This window comes from Poromitra crassiceps, assembly GCF_964638095.1.
Source record: "Poromitra crassiceps genome assembly, chromosome: 18".
NCBI classification, from domain to species: domain Eukaryota; kingdom Metazoa; phylum Chordata; class Actinopteri; order Beryciformes; family Melamphaidae; genus Poromitra; species Poromitra crassiceps.
In genome coordinates, this window is record NC_139636.1 from 26,125,990 (window position 1) to 26,147,011 (window position 21,022).

Below are 21,022 nucleotides of genomic sequence, written 5' to 3' on the forward strand. Positions count from 1 at the left end.
GCAAAAGGTTCCAGTAAATGAATGATAAATGTGCATAAGGAATCTTACAGAGAAGTCACTCTCGTTGTCTGTCTCCAGCTCGTTGTTCTCAGCCTGAATCTCTCTGGTCAGCTGCTCCTCTTCGGCGATGGCGCTGGCGATGGCCTCCTCATTGGCTCTCTCCAGACGGTCGGCCAGCTCCTCTTTCTTGGCTAGGACCTCTGCCATTGACTGGGGCTAGACACAGGTCACAGACACCAACTCACACACACATTCAGAAATGTTGACTTGTTCAAACCAAACGTATATATTATGGAATCCTTTAAATGGAGAAAACGTTTCTTAACCAAAGACGAAGTATCCACAGCCATTGATGGGCTCTCTCATATAGCTATACATATTTCAGCTCTTGAGCAGTTGGTCCGATTATCCCACATGGGCGTGCAATTCAAAAGCTCAAAGCGAACACCAATTCAACCCAATCACAATTTGTACAGTACCACACACACAATCATCACACCAATCACAAGTGAGGAAGCATTCAAGAGTCATGCAGAGCATCTTCACTGTGAGGATGAAGAGATGGTGGGAGAAGGCAACTGGTGAAACATTTCACCCGACAGCTTGCTTATGAAGCTCGATACAAAGTTGCTATGTCTGTCTTTGAAATGTTTATTTGGATGATATAACTGCATCCAAAAACAGACCTAAATAGGAAAGGAATTTACGACATCCTTGGTCAGAGATACGGCGGCTATCATCAAAGTATTTGGGGGGGTGGGGATATTTTATGAGATGGCAACAATAAGTGAATGAGTCAGTCACAGATTATTACAGGCCAGCCACTATTATAAACTTATAGAGGATAATGCCACAGTCACGCTGATCCGTCGGGAAACGGACATCATTTTTAATTTTTAAACTGACATTTCTGTCCGTTGGGCTGTTATGTAACGTCAACATTCAGGCCCTGTCAGAAGAGACCCTCCTTGACTCTGATTTGCTAAACAGATGGTGACGAATCTGTTCAACTGGGTTGAACTTTCTGTCCATCAAAACGGATGGAAATCTGATGGATACCCTACCTGCCAACACTCCAGATTTACACGGGAGTCTCCCGATTTTTAACCCTTTCTCCCGCTGTGCTCCCGCTTGGTAATTTCTCCCGCTAATCTCCTGATTTGTAGGATATATGTGTGTGTGTGGCCTGGCCCGGCCCGGCGCAAAGACCAGATCGGCGTTTAATCTAGGCTCACCATACACCCTTTACAATAATAATACAATACAATAAATGCCTACTTGACATAGGTGAGACAAAACCCTTTGAGTTAAATACTAACTGAAAATTCTGTCCAGGGTCCTTTGCTTTTTCTGTTTGACAGAATTTTACCAGTGATTTAGAAGAAAAAGAAAAAAAGTTGGGAGATCATTTTTGGGCAACACCAATGACTTTGAGTACAAAGGCCATCTACTCACAGCTATAGGCCCCCGCCCTCACAGTTAACTGCTGCTATGACAACATTGCACAGAGCTATGCGGCCTCGCCTGCACATTTTGGTCTGGAGGTTTCTTAAGATTGACTTTGTTTAGGCGGTGAAGGACCCCGGGGGATCCCTGCGCCCCCCCTCCCTCCCTCCCCGCCCTCCCCTCCCTCTGCTCCTCCATCTCTCAGCACTCACAGTAGAAAGCTCTGTGGGGTCCAGCACACTCTCCCGTTTCACTGCTGCCATGGGAGTCTCAGCCTGTCCTGGAGCAGATGTGGCCATGCCCTGCGACGCGCCCCCCACAGCCCCGCTGTCCCCCAGGGCCAGCGGCGCACCGAGCCCGTCCGTCTGGGGGAGGAGGAGGTCTGGGGACGGGGAGAGGGAGAGGGCTATAGCGGGGTCTGGGACGGGCAGGGGAACGGCCGTGAGCGGGACCGGGGCTGAGGAGGAGGTGGAGGAGGGGGCGGGCTCTGGGGCTTGGGAAGGGGCGAGAGCCGATATGTGGGGAGGCGCGTCTTCGCAGGGTGCGTCGACACACTGCCCCCAGTCCTGTACACGCTCTGCTGGGGGGGGCTGCTGCACCGACACAGTCACACACAAACACACACAAACTCAATTAAAGACGTGCACATTTCGAGCAATTCATGAGAGGCAATAACAAAAACCAAAAATCAAAACCAATCAAGACTCGCGCACAGCTGGAAAACACACAGCATGCAGGGAAGGCTGGCACTAACATGCCCCTAGTACACATTCAATTTTGATCAAACAACGCAGATTGGAAATACAGATTTGTATTTCAAAATCAACCGATGCCAAAGCACACCCTTACCAAGTGTGTTTTGAGGCATAGATGGAGTATTTATTTCACGAGAGTGAAAATGGGGTATTCTTCCTCTGAAATGTCAGTGTACAATCAATCCCCTCAAAGCTGATATCCCTGTCTGGACAGGCTGTCTATGAATATCGTGGAGCCCAAAACAAAAACAATGTGGCTGATAAAACAGTCTAGTGTTACTCTGCTCCTCCTGAATAATTGATAAGTGGGGATTGCTGAGGGGAGAGACGTCAGAGAGAGGAAGGGAGTGGACCACACTTACCTCCATCATGTGCCTCTTCTCTGACTCTCCGGCCGGCACCGGCAGGCCCGGCTCCACAGAATCAACCGGCTGTTCAGAGCCCTTCTGGACGCCCTTCTGATCCTGGGGACACTGAGGACGGAGGTGCTGCTCTTCCTGTGGCAGCAGTAGCTGTGGCTGGTTCTCCTTGGTGCTGTCCTGTTTGGGGGCAACATGAGCCACGACAGGACTGACCTTGGCGACGATGGCGGCAGAGCGAGGCTTGGCAGGACGTCCTCGCTGGACCGTCTCCCAGCCCTCCGCATCCTTCTTACCTGGAAGACACATCAGTGGAGGAGAAGATGCTGTTGCTACTGTGCATTCTGTGTTGGAAGTAGAGCTGCAACGATTAGTTGCAACTATTCTTATAAATCGATTAATCGTTTAGACTAATCTTTAAGAAAAGAAAAAAAATACAAAAATTCTCTTGTTCCAGCTTTTTAACTCATTGAGTGCCAGCCACTTTTGGAGAACGGACGCTCCCAGTGCCAGAGTTTCAGAGCGTTTTCAGTGATTTCTCGAGGCCCACAGAATATTGTGTGATATTACTATGTAAACACTGAACGCGCACAAAGAACGATGAGACTCTATTCTATCATCTGCAAAAAAAAGTTTATTGATCCCATTTTCCGTTCTTTAGTTATGAGCCGGAGAAGATAGCCTGATTCATCCAAAAACAGCAATTTTTTTCTAGAAGCTGAGATAATTGGCCTTTTGTGAAATTAATCATTTCAAGCACATCACTGACTCTGAAGCTAATCTTTTCTAATGTAGTCACACCTCAAAAATAATTTCCTTCAATAAAACAGTTTAGGCCAGGGAATTTTGTTTGGCAGAATAATATTTTTAGCTACAACCAGCAGCGCTGGCCCCTGCGTGCGCTGCTGGTTGCAGCTTCTTGCTGGTTTTGATTTGCTGCTGGTGGGTATCGGATATTCTGGCTTGCGTTTGTCAATCCTGTCCTGCTGCCTGGGTCTGTCTGGGTGTTGCGTGCTGCTCTGCGTGCCCCCCCCCCCCCCCCCCCGCCCCGCCCCGCCCCGCCCCGCCTCGCCTCGCCTCAACTGCACACTCCTCCTCCTGTCTGTGGTGGCTCTCTGCTGAGTTTGCTGTGCGCACAGTGAAGGGTGCGGAACAGCCAGGCTTTTTTACAGCGTTCCGCGTGTGTTTGTCACCGGCAACGATGCTTCCAGTTGAGAATAATAACAACTCCACGGTGTGGATGTGCAGATGTGCTGTCGCAACCGACACGGAGCGGCTCAATTGTGGGAGCAGATTGGCTGCTGCAGGCACAGCTGCAGTAACGTGCTTCAGCATATCGATGCATACGGATGCGATGCGATTTCCGTTTCCATAACGACTTCTTCTTTGTTTTTTCCTTGCCTTTCTGTTATGTGGAGAGCACTGTCGCCACCTAAGGGTTCTGTAAAATAGGTTATAGACCTCCAATAGCTACAATAGTTGTACCAGAGATGTATCAGGGATTGATCCACGTCCCACCGTCAAAAAACGCAATTGACGACAACCGTCGTCATTGGCACTCTACGTCAGTATTTGAATTGACGACAGCTGTCGTCATTGGCATTCAATGAGTTAAATGTGAATATTTTCTGGTTTCTGTAGTCTTTAGTATGAAAGTAAACTGATTATCGTTGGGTTGTGGACAGGTTGTGGTTGGTCAGGACAAAAGAAGACATTTGAGGATGTCATCTTGGGCTTTGGGGAAAAGTAATCGACATTTTTCACCATTATGTGTAATTTTATATAAAAAAATAAAAAAATAATCGAGAAGTTAATCAATAATGATAATGAATATAATCGTTAGTTGCAGCCCTGGTTGGAAGGACACGCATTCTCTCAGAGTACTCATACAAGTAGGGGTCTGTGCATGAGGAAACCTTTGCACCTTTTATTGGACAGATGCAAGTATAGAGAGACATTAAATATTGGGAGAGAGAGGGGGATGGCATGCAACAAAGTTCCTGGGCCGGAATCAGAGCCAGGGTGTCACAGTTGTACGTGCCTTAGACCAGTGGTTCCCAACCTTTTTTGTCTTATGTACCCCTTGAGCTGTTTTTCCATGACAATAGTACCCCTCACTCATGCGTGTTGATGATTACATAGTAATCTATCCACAAGTAAATCTATACAAAATATATGTTTCACTGAACTGCCGGTGTTTGGGCTTTTTAGGTTGTTTTTTTGCCATTATCAGTAGCAGAACAGTGTAGCAGTTGACACTTGCCAGCAGAACTAGTTGCGGCACACACATCACATTTTAACAATGGGCTTATGAAATGACTTGGAATATATACATGTATATATATTTATTTATCATTTTGGAGGTAAATTGTATTCCCCAATCCTTCCAAGTACCCCCTGCAAGCTGCTCAAGTACCCCTGGTTGGGAATCACTGTCTTAGACCACTGAGCCACCAGGACACCCCTGTGAGGACTAAACTTACCCGCTTTTTCTACTGGGGAGTAGGTAGGCTGATTGGAGATGGGGAGGGGCTGAGTGCATTTCACCCGGTCGGCCCAGCTGGGGCCTGTGTGGGAGAACCGGGCTGCGGCCATTGTAGGTGGAGGACCACTGGAGGAGAACACACACAAATCGGAAAGGTGTGAGCAAACACCGAGCCACCTATACATGAATGAAGCCTATACTGTGAGCAGGTAAGTCTTTCAGCAACTCTCCGTTAGACAAGCGCTAAGCTAGCATCCCGTCTCCGAGCAGCTCCTACTGCCCGTCTGTCCACGACGCTTCAGAGGTCTGCTGATAGTGTCTAAGCCCAGCAGCACTCTAAGCCCAGCAGCACTCTCCACTCTCTGATAGTGTCTAAGCCCAGCAGCACTCTCCACTCTTCAGATAGCACACGACTGTATTGGGCAACCGGCCGCCGTCATGATCAATATCCATTTCCTGCAGCATCCGATTACAGAGCCCTGCACATATTGAACGGATGCTTCAGCAGTCTTTAACCGACACTTTCATCTACACCTACCCACCGATTCTGTGGCCAAAGAGTGAGAGACTCAACAAATTACATTAAACAAATGCTTCACCATCAGCGATCAATCGCCCCGGTTAGTAGATAACGTAGTCTGCATTCCCTGACCCCTTCCTCCGTACAGGCAGAGAGCTTAGCGCATCTTTTCAGATATTGATTTTTTTAATAACAACAGGATGTCTTGTGATACAGTTTTAATCAAATCAAAGTTTGTGTTGATCTTTCAAATCAAATCCAATGCCTAATGGCGATGGGAGGGAAAAAGCAAACTGGGGGTCGGCATGACAGACCTGGCACTGATGCAACACGAGAGATAATGAGAGCTTACCCAAAGTTGAGGGCGCGACGTGCGTTTGAAGATGGAACGATTCTGTCGGCCGAGGAGGGGCTGGGCATCACATGACGTCCCGGGGACATCTTACGCACCTCCCAGGCTAAAGAGGTGGGCCTGGACAAAACATTACAGTTACACACTAATTACACTTCCTAGTAGGCAAATACACACTTGGCTCACACTTTTTGCAAATTAGTTAAAAGGCTGATTCACTTTGCAATTGATGTCGATAAATGAGCCATGTAAAACTTTTAGGTTGTCTTATTGATTAACAGTTGCTTTAAATGAACAAATTGGGAGGCAGCACTGGGAATTTCATTTCTTAGTCAATTTACGGTTACAGTGGTCACTGTGTTAAGGAGAAGCCAATAAACTCTTGGATCTCTTTGAATTAAAGCCAAGGCTATTGATCCATTCTGTTTGTGACTCAAAGCCAGGGACCAGACACTGCACTTCCAGTTTCACCTCAGGGAGCAATTGAAAATGCGGAGTGAATGAGAGAGTGAGAGACAAAGGGAAGGAGTGAGAAAGACAAAAACATAGATCACCTATTCTGGGCATCGGTGTTCTCGAACTTCTCCTGGAGCTGGATCCAGTCTATGAGAGCTTTGAAATCCCGTACATAGTTGTCCAACATCATCAACACCTCCTAAAGATAGCAATTACAATGGGATAGAGACTTATTTCAAGCACTAACCGGAACTATGGAGCAATGGAAAGGCAGTTTTGCAACAATTTCGCCCCCTCAATCCTACCAATTGAAACCCTACATATTGTTATTTTACTACCCATTGCATAATATAAGCATACACTGTCCTCTTACACCTGCCATGTTATTCTCTGGTTAGAGCGGCGACAAGGTCAGTTAGTTTATGCAACAACAACAAAATATATATACCAACTGTTTTTGAGAGGTACAGTGATTTGTGTTTTATCTGACAGAGATCTTGGGAAATTCTAATTAGTTGGTTTTTCCACCGATACCAATAACAGGCATATAGAATGTTTATTGTGGGCCCAAATGTGCACTTTAACTAGTGCGTAAAGAAATCATAGGGATCTCAGGTGGGTCAAGGTACTACTGCTGGAAGGAGCCTGTGTGTACCAGTTGGACCATAACGCTCTTGTGCGGTGGTTCTCAAAGTGTGGTCCGGGGGACCCCCAGGGATCCTTGAGGGGGTTCCAGGGGGTCCCCAGCAAAAAAGGGGATAATTTATTTTCACTACAATTCAAAGTAAAACCAGGAGAGAAAGTAGGACTATTTTGGTCATGGGTTTCATACAATTTTCTGTAATAAAACATCTAAAAGCTAAATATCAGATGGGGACCCTGGGACAAAATCTTATCAAATGGGGGGTCCATGGTCTAATGTGTGTCAGTTTAGGGGTCCTTGATGAGGAAAAAGTTTGAGAACCAGTGCTCTTGTGCACAAGACTTGCTCAAAGCTAGAGGCTAAGCTGATAGCTCAGTCAGGCCTATGATCCAGACCCGGGCTGTTGCTCACAGGGGTGGCCATGCTGAGGTGGTGGGCTGTGTGGAGCTTGTTCCCAGAGCTCTAATGAAACAGACAGAGTTAATGGATGGGGAGCGTGAAGGGAGTGGTAATTGAGAGTAAAGCTTCACAATGCTTTTAGTTAATAGACAAGTCAGGCCAGTGAAAGATGTGTCCAGCAGCAGGTCTGCTGATTAGAGCTGGTTAACAGGCAGAGCCCACCGCCCATGGCCCAGTGTTCATTTGGTAATGAAGGCTGAGATGGAGGGAGGTTCGCTGCTCCTGTGACAGATGCACCAACAGTGACTGAAGGCACTATAAAGCCCTGGCTGCCACTGGACGTTAACAGGCACACTTACCTAAATACAAGCCTCCCGTAACGGACACACTTACCTAAATACAAGCCTCCTGTAACATTTCATGGGGAATGACAAAATGTTTAACCTTCCAGAGGCGTGTGACCATAAAGCAGGGATGGGCAGTGAAACCCTGTGGCCTACAGTATATATAGCACCTAGAATGCACAGGCACACACTCTTGGTTATATTTAATCACCCTGAGTGAACAATTCAAAACTTACTACACTTTTTTGATTTTTCTCCCATTTTAAAATAGTTCCCGGGCTAGTGGAGCATCGTAGATTCTACTTTTACCCTGAAGAATAGAGAACCTCAACCGCCTCCGAGTGAAAAAGAAGGGCAAGCGCCTTCCTTCCCTCCTCTGTGTGATGTGTCTAATAAATCTGAGGTCACGGGGAAGAATACTTGATAAAAACTAATTAGGCCAGGGGGCTGTGGGTTAACGAGATGTGGGCGTTATTAATAAGCACACATGAATCACGCTGCTGGTCTGAACCATTCGGCTCTAACGGCCGTGCCACACAGCCCGCCTGAGCAGCGCGGCTCTGCTGTGCCTGCGTGCCATCTCCAGGTTCGACGTCTCGCCTATCTTTACTGCGAGACGCACGCGTTTCCCAGCCAAAATAGACTGCAACGGCTCCTGCTTGGTCTACTGGAAGGCAGCTCCGCAGCAGCAACGCCGTCTGTGTGTGGCACACAACAAGCAAGCGAGCAGCAGCAACGCCGTCTGTGTGGCACACAACAAGCAAGCGAGCTCAGCAGCAGCAGCAGTTCAGCGAAGTAGCCGTCACGCAAGATATGCGACGCGGGCGTCAGCGCGGAACCAATGCATTCGATTAGTGCAACTCCGTGATTCCTATTCAAAACTATACAAAAAGCAGAGCCAAGTCGAAGGTCAACGTAAATGATGGTGTCCCTAAGAGTTTCATGAGCAGTGTTGTGTTTATGCCCTAGAAGCTTTATGGCGAGCTGTTTGTGTGAGAGCACACACCATGTAGATTGCCCTCAGCTCCACTAGGGGATTGTGGCCGGTGGCTATCAAGAGCACTCTGCTTCCCCTCCAGATGACTCCATCATCTATCAGTGTCCATTAGTCCCATCTGGGTGGGATGGGGATTATGAGCAGCGCCATTAGCCGGCGTACGGGTGTGTGGAGGGAATACAGCCGTGTGAGAAAAACACCTAGAAGCAGCCAGATGTCTGACCAAGACCAACTGACAACATGGAGGTGAGGTGACCACACCACAGGGTAGCTGGGCTGTGGGACACTGACAGCAAGCCGACCACACCACGGGGTCGCTGGGCTCCGGTACCGACCGCAGGCCGTCACCAGAACCCTGCTCAGTAATGCAGCATGTCAGCAGAATCAATACAACACAAGGCACCGCGGCAACATCGTGCCAGTATAAGCCCTGGAGGAGCACAACAAAAAACACGCCATTTCACAAAAACAAGAGACAGAGTCATGTCAGAGTTAACCTTATCTGCCATCTCAAAAACGGTGATACAAGATGTAGGGGAGTAGAAATAGCCAGGCTCTATTTCCTGTCAGCAAAATGCCGACAACCAACACAACACATGTACAATCGTATTGTTTACAGTCTGTCATCAATATTCCCTCCCCTCAGCCGGGCCCAAGAGAGAGAGAGAGAGGCCTGTGCTAATTCTCTCACCAGCAAGCCTTCAGAGAGCCCCTCTGACATAAAGCAGAAAGCAGGAGGAATGCGAGCTGGGAGGGAGACATTTTGGTTCTGAACTTAATGACCGCCCTCTAGTGTTCAGGAACTGCAGCAGCACCTTTCAGTCTCTCCAAACAGGGCATTTTTCTGTTTTGAGAAATCAGAATTTACATTTGTAAAAAAGGGACGATTCGGTACTTTATTCCTCCAAAAAGGAGAACTAACCTTGCATTCTACAACGCTCTGATCGGATTCGCAAGTGACGTAGATCTCGTCCACAGCCCGGCGCAGGTTGTCGAAGAGGAAAGCCCAGTAGCGCGCTCGCAGGTCCACCTTGCGCGGCTGTCTGGCTTTGGTGGGGCTCTTCTCTGCCCCCTTGTCCAACAAGGCACCAGCTGTACCCTTGCTTTCCACACCTGCATTCTGCACAGACCAAAACACTGATGTCAACAATAACAAACATATAGTGTGATCAAAGTTTCTGACTGGTTTATTATGGCAGCCCTTTTTCCTCCTCATCATATGCCTTTTTTATTTTATTTTTTACTCAAAGCACCTTACATTACTATGCATGCATATATCTAGAACATGGCTGATCCAAGGGGGGAATGAACCGTCCTGGCTTCCTGCCAGTGTTGGTGCCATGCACCACCATTCGAGTTGCAGGACCAAAGACCCACTTCTGGTGAATATTCTTTCTCATGGCCTGAACCACCAGCATGCAGCCAAAGGAAGGATGAGTTAGGTAGGTGTATGGTGCCCTCTAGTGCAAAGAGATGATATACCAACCTGTTTCTTATTCCTGTGTAGTCCAGAGTTGATTCTCTGTGCCCTTGGATTGCCACTGGTGTTGCTTTTGGACTTTGCTATGTGAAGAAGAGAGAATAGGCGTATATGAAGTTACTAATGGAACAAACAATCTGGGCTTTGAGTTAGCAATCATGCCTCTAATGATGAGTTTGACAGCCTTAGATTGGGGGGGGGGGGGTGCAAAGTATGAAGTATGTTAGGTGAAAACAATCTTCAAGTAACCTGGTTTTGGGGTGACACCTGCAAAATGTCACAATAAAAATAACTCTGGTTCTTCCAGTTCACCAGGAGCACTGCTCTCCACTACACACTCCAGGGGGCCAAATAAAGCTCCAACAGTTGAACGCAAAAAGCGATTTCATGACTTTACAACACAACAATAGTAACACTGACTCCATGTGCTTACATCTGACTGACTGATGCTGTGTTCAGGTCATATGTTCTGTAAATATGAACTGCCAACTTAAAGGAGAATTAAACCCCCGCCCCCCAGCTTTAATTATGATTTTTAACTCACCCTGAAAAGTTTTTTTTAACTGGATCCACCACAACGTTATTACGTGCCGAGCAGCGGCCTGGAAATAAGGAATACGGGGCACGTGTGTAATGCTGCATGTATTAATGTCGTGTAAATAGCTTATTTTCTGACACGCATCGGCTCATATCCTTATTATATGATACTGGCATGAATGTGAACTAACATCTTTCTCCCTCGTCTTAAAAAATGCATTCCTCCTCAAACTACTTTCTACAAGTGCTACTCTATTCCTTCAGAAAGTCTTAGCTGTCACACATTGTGTTGCACAGTTGATTTCTCTACTGTTGACAAAATGTGATATTGTAAGTAGCTTTGGATAAAAGCGTCTGCTAAATGATGTAATGCCCCGTATTCTCGGTTCCAGGCCGCTCCTCGGTGCATAACGTTGTGGTGGATCCAGTAAAAATAAGAAGAAGAAGAAGAAGAATTCAGGGTGATTTAAAAATCATAAGTAAAGCTGGAAATAAGGTCCAGATTGTTAAAAAAAACTGTTAAAAAAAACTGGAGGGGGGGGACTGAATTCTCAGAGAAAAAATTATTAAAAAAGAAAGAAAAAAAGTTAACATCAACCTCTTAATTTTAATTACAAGTAAGATTGGTGTGATTTTTTGCAAAACCCAATATCTTCCACGATATCTTCCCAAGATGCATTTTGATCACCTTTCTGGTTCAACTGTTGGAGCTTGCTTTGGCCTTTGAAGAGCTCCCAATGAACTGGGGAAACATAGAAGAAAAGTAGGCTATGTGACAAAATTGTGAACATAATCAGTCGTCATGATGGCAAAAACTAGGAAAATAAGGTTCAGATTGAAAATGACTGGAATTATCCTTTAAACACATTACTGTGGCATGTAAACATCTTACTCCTTTCATTTCTGTTTTTATAGTCTGTGCAAACACAGACTCACACAGTCATGGAAACGTTGGGCCTCATTCACGAAACGTGACATTTCAGTATTCATCTTTTTTCGAACCCGAATTTGTTCTTTGGTACAATCGAGGTTGGAAACATGCATGGGGCATTAGGCATGAAGTGATTTCTACTTAGAATACCTTATTCTTTAAGCTAATCTATTAAAGCTAGGGATGTAACAATAACTCAACTCATGATTCGATACACGATACGGAGTTCACGATACGATTTTCTCACCAGGGAATGAGGCAATCGTTTCGGACATATATTTATTTTTATGACAAACTGGCAATACCTTGTCACTACTGGTACTTTGACTTGTTTATTGAAAGAATATATTTTTACTGATCACAGTCAAATTCAGCTGGGCAGACAGGGAGTCCATTTCTTTGTGCAACTCCTGTGTCTTTTTATGAGCTCCTTGTACCTGCCAGTTCCTTTCCTCAATCTCCTCTTTCAGTTCCTTGACCTGATTTTTGTAAAATGTGGAGAAATTCTGTTCGGCCTCAAGCTGGTCCTGAAGTTCTCTGATCTGTCCTTCATTGCCCCTGTATTGCTTCGTCAGCTGAGCCAGCTGGAACTCCATCTTCTGCGCACACTGCTTGAGGTCAAACTCAAGCATTGAGCACTTCCTCTCCACCTCCACCACCTGGTTCTCCGCTTGCATCCTCGCCACGTTCTCTTCTGACACCTTATGTTGCACATAATGCATAGCATTCTCAACGGACTCATATCTGTCAGTGAGCTGCACCCGCGTCACCCTGTGCTCAGTCTGCTCCTGCTCCAGACGCTGCTGCAGTGTCTTCAGCTTGTAGTTCAGGTCGATCTCAAAGTTATTCTTCTCCTTCTCCAAGTTGTTGCTCCTCTCCTGGGCCCGTTTGCATTCTTTCTCCACTTTGGACAGGCTGAGCTTCAAGTTGTCCTTGTCCTCTTGCAGCCCTGCCATCCTTGTTTGCAGCTCTCCGATCTCCTCGGAGCCCTTCAGCTGCATCTCATTGTGGAGCTGCTCCTCCAGCTGGTAAATCCTTTTCTGCAGGGTCTCCAGATGGCTCTTGTCCTCCTTGGTGGAGCTGCTGTGTTTGTCACTAGGCTTTGTAGAGGAGCAGCGCAGAGGCTGGTGATTACCGTAGTAGGTGAAGCCTACAAAGGGGAGCTGGTTGCCCACAAAGGCCTTGGGTATGGGAAAGGTCTCTTCCTCTCCCTGAGCCTCGTCGAAGTAATCAAAGTTGCTGGTGTCAATGTCACTGGTGAGCTCAGGCACTACTGGTGCAGCTGTTTCTCTGATGTTCTCCCATGCCCACTGGTCATTCTTGAAGAACGGATGCCTCATGATCTCATCGACACCATTCCGGCCAAGTCGAACCTCCCCGTCCGTCAGGAGAGCACGGATGAGATTCTTGGCATCCTCTGAGATGCCGCTGTCGTCGGGGAAGGTCAGGGGGGCGTTCTTGTGGTTCATGATTTTGCTGTACGTCCCCGTCAGCGTGTCTGCATAGAAAGGAGTGTTGCCAACAAGCATTTCGTACAGGAAGACTCCCACCGACCACCAGTCACACTCTCTGCCATAATATCCATGTCCTCCTTGGGAGTTTAGTACCTCGGGCGAAATGTAGTCCGGAGTTCCAACTGCTGTGTCACATTGTACCATATCACCCTTGTTCATTTTCATACAGGACCCAAAGTCTGCCAGCTTCAAGTGGCCTGCTTTATCTAGCAACATGTTATCGGGCTTCACGTCCCTGTGGATGAAGCCCATGGAGTGGATCTCGTCCAGTGCCAGCACCACCTCGGCTGTGTAAAAGCGGGCCCACTTCTCTGGGATGTCGTAGTTGTTCATCAAGTTAACCAGGTCGCCTCCGGGCATGTATTCCATCACCATGTACAGGTAGCGGTCATCCTGGAATGCGAAGAACAGCTGCACGACCCACACGCTGTTAACAAAAGCCATGATGTCCCTCTCCTCCCAGAAGAAAGCAGAGTCCGACCTCTTGATCATCTTGAACTTGCTCAGCAGCTTCATGGCGTACACCTTCCTCGTGGCTTTGTGTCGTACCAATTGCACCTCTCCATACGCTCCCCTCCCAATAACTTCAACCACCTCGTAGTCCTCCGCTTTCATCCGCAGATCCCGTATTTTACTAATGCTCTCCTTATATCTATTCAAAAAGCTGTCGATACTCTTGTTTTCCCTCAGGGCACGAAAGTCAAGGTCGTACACCAACGCGTCCAATCCGTCCAGTAAACAATGCGTGTTTATTTCTGACTTGGGGTCCTTCAACATGGTATCGATCTTTTCAAATGGAGCCTCCAAACTTCCTCCAGCTGACATTTTTGCTGTTAAAACGAGTTTTTCACTGTTGAATTATAAACAAAAACAAGACAAGCCACGCCGTTATGGACTCAGTGACTTGGGCTTGGTCAATCCTCTATGTTGTTGCCCCAGGTTGGCTGTGCTATGAGCAAGAGTCGTCCAATTTATAACCTCAGCAGGGAAGGGTTTATGACATCACTGATGATGTCACAATGTCTATGCCATCAGCCATTATCAGTGATTGGTGACAACGTCACTGATGATAAAAGGAATCAAAACTACTCGCACACCGCAGAGCTCCTTTTCTCCGGATTTATTTGTGGTAACGCATTTCGAGCTACATGCTCTTCATCAGACAAGACAGTACAGGACGCCATCATAGATATAGTGGTCAAGTGTCACATGATACAGTCACATGACGAAATCAGGTGGGATGACAGACACCTGTGTAATTGACGGTGTGAGAGAAGGAAAATACATATGAACACCAGGTGTAGAGAAAACAACAACAAATCCCATCTACCATTAACAATGGAAATATAGAAATTAATCACTAAAATGCACTCTAAGAGAAAAAGTCTAGACATGTCAACCTGACCCACCAATCATAGTGGAAAGAAACCATTTAAAAAAACATACAAATACTATTATCCAAAGACTTATGCCACCTAGACTATCAGACGCCTTTGGCAGGTCCCCCCTTACCTGTCCTGACTGTGCCGGGGAATATTTGGTCTATTTCAGACCATTTTTAAATGTATTTGCCCCTTTTCCACTTTGTCCCTTTAGATAATAGTATTTGTATGTTTTTTTAAATGGTTTCTTTCCACTATGATTGATGGGTCAGGTTGACATGTCTAGACTTTTTCTCTTAGAGTGAATTTTAGTGATTAATTTCTATATTTCCATTGTTAATGGTAGATGGGATTTGTTGCTGTTTTCTCTACACCTGGTGTTCATATGTATTTTCCTTCTCTCACACCGTCAATTACACAGGTGTCTGTCATCCCACCTGATTTCATCATGTGACTGTATCATGTGACACTTGACCACTATATCTATGATGGCGTCCTGTACTGTCTTGTCTGATGAAGAGCATGTAGCTCGAAACGCGTTACCACAAATAAATCTGGAGAAAAGGAGCTCTGCGGTGTGCGAGTACCGGTAGTTTTGATTCCTTTTGTCTCACTGTTCTAGTTCAGCTCAGCACCTGCCCCAACTTTGGGTTTTGGTTTGGATGTGCGTGTCTCCCTCCTTTTTCAACGTCTCTGATGATGTCACAATGTCTATGCATAAACGACATAACTTCACATCAGTTCAATGGACACTGTCATTGTGACATGATCAGAGCACAATGGCTGGGCGTAAGTAGAGAAGGATTTATGACATCACTGATTATGTCGCAATGACTGTGTAAGTGATTTGGGAGTGGGAGAGACCCTGATGACCTCATTGGCCACCAATCGACGTTTGGGGCTGGGGACCACCATTGGCCACTCGGCCCCTAGTGGCCACATATGGCATCATTGGTGGCACGGCCACTCAGCCCCTAGTGTCCACGTATGACATCATCGACGACCTGACCACTTTCTTTTCTGTCTCAGTGCATGAGACATGGAGGGAAGATAAACATTGTTCATATGCATACTATCAACATCACAATGATATAAAGCTGGTTGAAAAGCTGCAGTCCTTTCATTTCTTTCCCCTATAGAAGTAGGGAGAAGGGAGGCAGTAGCGGGCGGGCAAAACTTTTCAGATACGAGAAGTGGTTGAGATTGCTTGTTAATTCATTGAAAAAAGAACATTCTAAATGATATTCAATTGCATGAGTTGTATGTAAACAGCATGGACCAAAAAAGACATTAACAGGGGTATGGCCATCAGCTGGGTTACTACATTCATGTAAACATAACACACACAGACACCAACTGAAGAGCAGCATAGAAGCCTTACATAATACAACTGAACTAACCTCAACACAACACAACAGGCAGGAGAGCGAGAGAGGAAAGAGAGACCCAGAGCAAGAGTGAGAGAGTGTGGGCGAGGAGGGGGATGTATCTCAGTAGGTAACCTAAAAGGAGCTTACTCTGGCATAAGCCCAAATAATGTGTAGAAACACGTTGTTACAACACCAACCACAATGGAGTGCTCTGCAGGACTAGCTTCTTACTAAAGCTCTTTCTTCCTGGATATTAGAGGGTTACACAAGGACTGTCCAATAAGATGATTATCCTATTGATCAAACAGCCTAAACAGAGACTACAGGTCATTGAACCCTGCTACCAAAAGTCAAATATTTTAAAGGTACTATAACAGGAGTAACCTACCATGTAGACTCAGAGAAAGTACTAGTTTTTTTGTCCCCACAGGTTTTGATCAGAATAGCTGATATTGATAGGGGCGATATATTGGGGACGTTCGTAAATAGCCACTCCGAGCGCCAGAGCGCAGTCTGGACCGTTCGTACATTGGAAGCGTCGTTGTAATGTAACGTACATCCGTGCTCTCATTTCAGTGTAGAGCGTCAGATTGGATTTACGAACGCACCCATTGTATTACAGCAAAAGACCGCTGTCTGGGTTGATATGACCTTGCTACAATCGGTCCCTGAAAAATGACTGGGCTTCTCCCACTGTGGCAAAGATATGAGCAACACACCAGAAGGCAACATCAGCAGCACATGAAGACCTGAACAATAAACATGCCTTGCTCTCTATACTCTTCAAATGTCATTATGAACCCTTGACAGAGAGCAATAATCAAACCTGCCCTACAGCAAACAAACAGCAGAACTACAAACACTCACGGGTTCTTTCCGTTCTTATGACATAAGTGTGTGAAAGGCGAGGCAGAGTCTGTTAGCAAGTGTAGAAAGCTCTGTTAGCATGTGTAGAAAGCTCTGTTAGCATGTAGCATTGTGTAGAAAGCTCTGTTAGCATGTGTAGAAAGCTCTGTTGGCATGTGTAGAAAGCTCTGTTAGCATGTGTAGAAAGCTCTGTTAGCAAAGCTCTGTTAGCATGTGTAAAAAGCTCTGTTAGCATGTGTAAAAAGCTCTGTTAGCATGTGTAGAAAGCTCTGTTAGCATGTGTAAAAAGCTCTGCATGTGTAGAAAGCTCTGTTAGCATGTGTAAAAAGCTCTGTTAGCATGTTAGAAAGCTCTGTTAGCATGTGTAGAAAGCTCTGTTAGCATGTGTAGAAAGCTCTGTTAGCATGTGTAGAAAGCTCTGTTGGCATGTGTAGCTCTGTTAGCATGTGTAGAAAGCTCTGTTAGCATGTGTTGAAAGCTCTGTTAGCATGTGTAGCTCTGTTAGCATGTGTAGAAACAAAGCTCTGTTAGCATGTGTAGAAAGCTCTGTTAGCATGTGTAGAAAGATCTGTTGGCATGTGTAGAAAGCTCTGTTAGCATGTGTAGAAAGCTCTGTTAGCATGTGTAGAAAGCTCTGTTAGCATGTGTAGAAAGCTCTGTGTAGAAAGCTCTGTTAGCGTGTGTAGAAAGCGTTTTTTTGTGTACAAGTCACAAACCTTCCTCCTCTTTGCTCTCCAGAGGTACACTCCAGGCGATGAGGTTTCGAGCAGCGCGGCCCTCCTCGGCCACTATCTTCCGCACCTTGTCATGGCTGTTGGAGCGCTGGAAGGACGCCTGCAGGAACAATAGAAGATTAAATCCACTCCCACCAGTCAATTGTACACTTTATCCAAGAGCCTATTGTGGAAAGTGGAAGGTAGCGCGTCAGCAAACTGTAGATTACTGTTATGAAAGAAATCCTGAAAAATGAACTTTTGATGTGAAAAAGTGTGAAAAACTAAAGATTTTGTTTTGCATACATTATTAAATAGGTGCACTGCATACCCAGGTATTTGAACTAAAATAAAAGAAAAGCCATTTTTGGGTTCAGCTCGACTTTAAAGTGTAACAACGACGTCTTTGATTTGTGGCGCTCGCTGTATAGTCGTCTGTGATTGGTGGCCTGCATTCATTTCTTTCTCTGGCTGTTTTCCCTCTGGCTAGCAGGCTATACTACCCAGGGGTGTCCACACTTTTTTGAATGGGGGGCCAGATTAGATCATGTGAAAATACGGGGGGGCCAGCTGCTTCTCGCATCATATGGGTTATAAAAAATGAAAAATAAATCACAAACAATACAATTGTACTCTATTTTGTTTAGAAGAGAGAAGAGGCCAGCAGGCTAAAAGTTGAATAGGTCATCTGGGCACAGGCAGTAGAGTCCACAAACTTGTGAAAGGACATTTAGCGTTCAGTTCCTTTTGCCTTGCAGCTTGCACCTACGTTTTTCTCATTGCATTGAGTGTGCTCGCTCGCTACTACTGGTGAGTTTGGACAATACTCTTATTTTGTTTACCATCTCAAAACATTGATTAGTTCTGCCTGCATTGTTCCTACTTGGTGCTTGTCTACAAACTGTATACATTTGAGTTGAACTTGTTTGATTAACCAATACTGTGTAGAGGGCCACAATACATTATAGTATATTTTGAGAGACAACCCGAGGGCCACTTAAAATCGATCCGCGGGCTGCAATTGGCCCCCGGGCCGGAATTTTGGACATGCCTGTACTGTAGCTTTGTTTTCATTTTTCAAAAAAATGATGGTCACGATTCTCTGGATGGCATTGTTGTTGCACGCTTAAAAACTCTTTAGATAAGGATTTTTCAAAACGTGAATGAGAAAAATGAACAGTCACACGACTGTTGAGCTCTACAGGCTCTCTGTAATTAAACATGGCATCAACATGCTTTCAATTGCTTTAAAGCTGCTCAGATGCTGCTTGGTCCTTTGTCCCCATTTAAGTAATGATCTCAAAATGCAAGTCACATAATCCCCATCTCCAGTTCATGCCAGCTGATGCCAAATCACTTCCTCTCTCCATGCTCACTCTCATGCCCCATCTCACGGAATAGTCTCATCACAGCATGCTCTGAGAACTCATGCGTAAATGCTAACAGCAAATCTGCTTTACACCCTACAAGCAACAACTCCACTTTGGTCAATGGAAATAAATAGGCTACATAGATAGTATCATTTGCAGTAAGATGTTTTAGAAAATATTCAAGACTTCTGGTAATCTGGATGCAAAACAAAACAACAACACACTGAACACAGGTGCTAATGCCTAGACACTTAATACTGGAATGGACCATCCACTAACTGTGTTCCCTTTTGCAGCAGAATAGCCTGTAGCCCTGTAGTACTGTTATACATTGTGCTATATTGACTAACATCTAGATCAAATTTGGCTGTTTTGGGTGGATGGATATTGGATAACTTTGTAGTTTCATACTTTAACAAAATAAACAGTTAGAATGAAACCATCAAACAATGAGTGCAAGTTCTCCCTTAATAGCAACTGAGTCATGGAACAAATCATTCTGTCTGTTTTCCTGGCTGTCTCCCTGGCACCGCTACTGAAACAAGAAGGCTGCCTCAAAATGATGTCTTTCTCTGCCACTGAAGCACGCCTGCAATCAGAATGAAGGCTGCTACCAAACAACAGTGAGGTGTTGTATGTCTCATCCAAAGCAATAGCCGTGACCAGATATGCAAATTTCCAATTTTTGTGAACCCACCAACATTTCTATGGACCAACCAACAGAGTGACTTGTACTAATAGAGCTGCTGGCCACATTCTATGCAACACTGTTTCAGACTAGCTTCACATGCTAATAGAATAAGTAAACATGGCTCATTAGGTTTTGCACATGCATGACCAGCATGCAGTCAGTGCATTGCTCTTAATGTCCCTAGGGGAGATAGCCGGCTGACCTACTTTTGCTGAGAAAATGTATTTACATGCAGAGTAGCTTGGGCTTTATTCTCCCAAGAAGAGAAGACCACAGAGATAGCAGAACATCCAACAAGATAGGGCAAAAGCTGAGCAAAAGCTAGGTCCCCATCATCATAGCAACTCATCTCCCAGTGCAGACTGTAAATATTTACTCTGTGTTTTTCGAGGCTTGGCAGCCATCAGATGACAGATGACTGAGAATATACCTAGCCTGCTCATGATGACTGATGGCTAACTAACAGGTGTGTAGGAGGAGGAGCCTGAGGCAACAAAGACTTACAGCAAAGGAGCTCATGATCTACTTAATCAGCTGCAAGCAAACCTATCACCTGGGGCTGCACTGTAGAAGGTGCATCTTAACGACTGCTCTACCCTCTGGCCAGGCAGGCAATACTTTCCCATGCACCAGACAGACAGACAGAGCTAACCTTTTCTGAATTGTGCTGAGAGAGGGGCAAATGTGGGGTTTCCGTTTGTAAAAGGTCTACAAACCACATGCATGCAGCAAGACAGGGGTGAGAAGAACTATCCCATTAGGCAGGAGACAGAGGGGAGGAGAAAGATTAGAAGATACATACAGAATAGAAGTCGAGTCTGTAAGCAGGTTCTTCACCGTCCTCATCCACCCCTGACATACTTTTGCAGCCCACTTCAGTCAACCTGTTTCCCCTCAGCAGTATTGCCACTTGTGCAAGGTGACATCGTCATCTGACAGCAGAACCAAAATAGACGCCTACTGTGTAGACCACAGTGCTATAGCAACTGGCCCAGCTGTGTCAACTCCTCCACCAATAGCGATTGAGAGAGACAAGTGGTTAGTAGCCTGTCACTCCTGCTTTTCACTTTGACTGCTGTATCTGTAACTCTGTCTGTAATCTAGCCTGAGCCCCTCAGCTCTCTGCTGAGTTAGCAGCCACCCCTTTGGCCTGAGTCGCTGCCTACTACTGTCCGTCTGCCTGCTCTCCACTGCATGCAGATTCTGTTTACAGCTTCTCTCCTCTGCTCTGCATCAGAGCCCCCTCTCTCTCTCACACACACACTCTCTCTCCTTCAACCACAACACTGCGCAGTCATGTGCACAGAGCAGGCCTGCCGCTCAGCCCCCATCCTCCATTGCCAGTGATGAGAGCCTAGCTCCAGGCTCTAAAGAGTGCCATTAGCGCGGCCAGGCAACTTAAAGCAGCCTG

General features: G+C 45.9%; 2 protein-coding genes across 4 annotated transcripts in view; both read right to left on the reverse strand.

Moving 5' to 3' along the window:
• scaper (S-phase cyclin A-associated protein in the ER) overlaps positions 1–21,022 on the reverse strand; it is an 87,704-nt gene that overhangs the window by 66,011 nt on the left and 671 nt on the right. For 2 of the 3 annotated variants that reach the window (XM_083654464.1, XM_083654463.1), the window contains exons 2-11: positions 17,554–17,671; positions 11,462–11,515; positions 10,243–10,319; positions 9,679–9,876; positions 6,472–6,572; positions 5,918–6,037; positions 5,044–5,171; positions 2,564–2,856; positions 1,659–2,039; positions 49–216 (exon numbers count right to left, since the gene is read on the reverse strand). In XM_083654464.1, the coding sequence (XP_083510590.1) occupies positions 49–216; positions 1,659–2,039; positions 2,564–2,856; positions 5,044–5,171; positions 5,918–6,037; positions 6,472–6,563 (1,182 nt within the window). In that variant the 5' untranslated portion in view covers positions 6,564–6,572; positions 9,679–9,876; positions 10,243–10,319; positions 11,462–11,515; positions 17,554–17,671. The remainder of the gene's footprint in view (positions 1–48; positions 217–1,658; positions 2,040–2,563; positions 2,857–5,043; positions 5,172–5,917; positions 6,038–6,471; positions 6,573–9,678; positions 9,877–10,242; positions 10,320–11,461; positions 11,516–17,553; positions 17,672–21,022) is intronic. The other variant, XM_083654465.1, reaches the window with a different exon arrangement.
• On the reverse strand, positions 7,389–14,043 carry LOC310793037 (rho-associated protein kinase 1-like; the record flags this gene model as incomplete). The annotated part of the gene is made up of 5 exons (XM_083654786.1): positions 7,389–7,478; positions 9,064–9,186; positions 9,679–9,876; positions 10,243–10,319; positions 12,060–14,043. 5 exons carry the CDS (start codon positions 14,041–14,043, stop codon positions 7,389–7,391), a joined length of 2,472 nt encoding a protein of 823 aa, XP_083510912.1.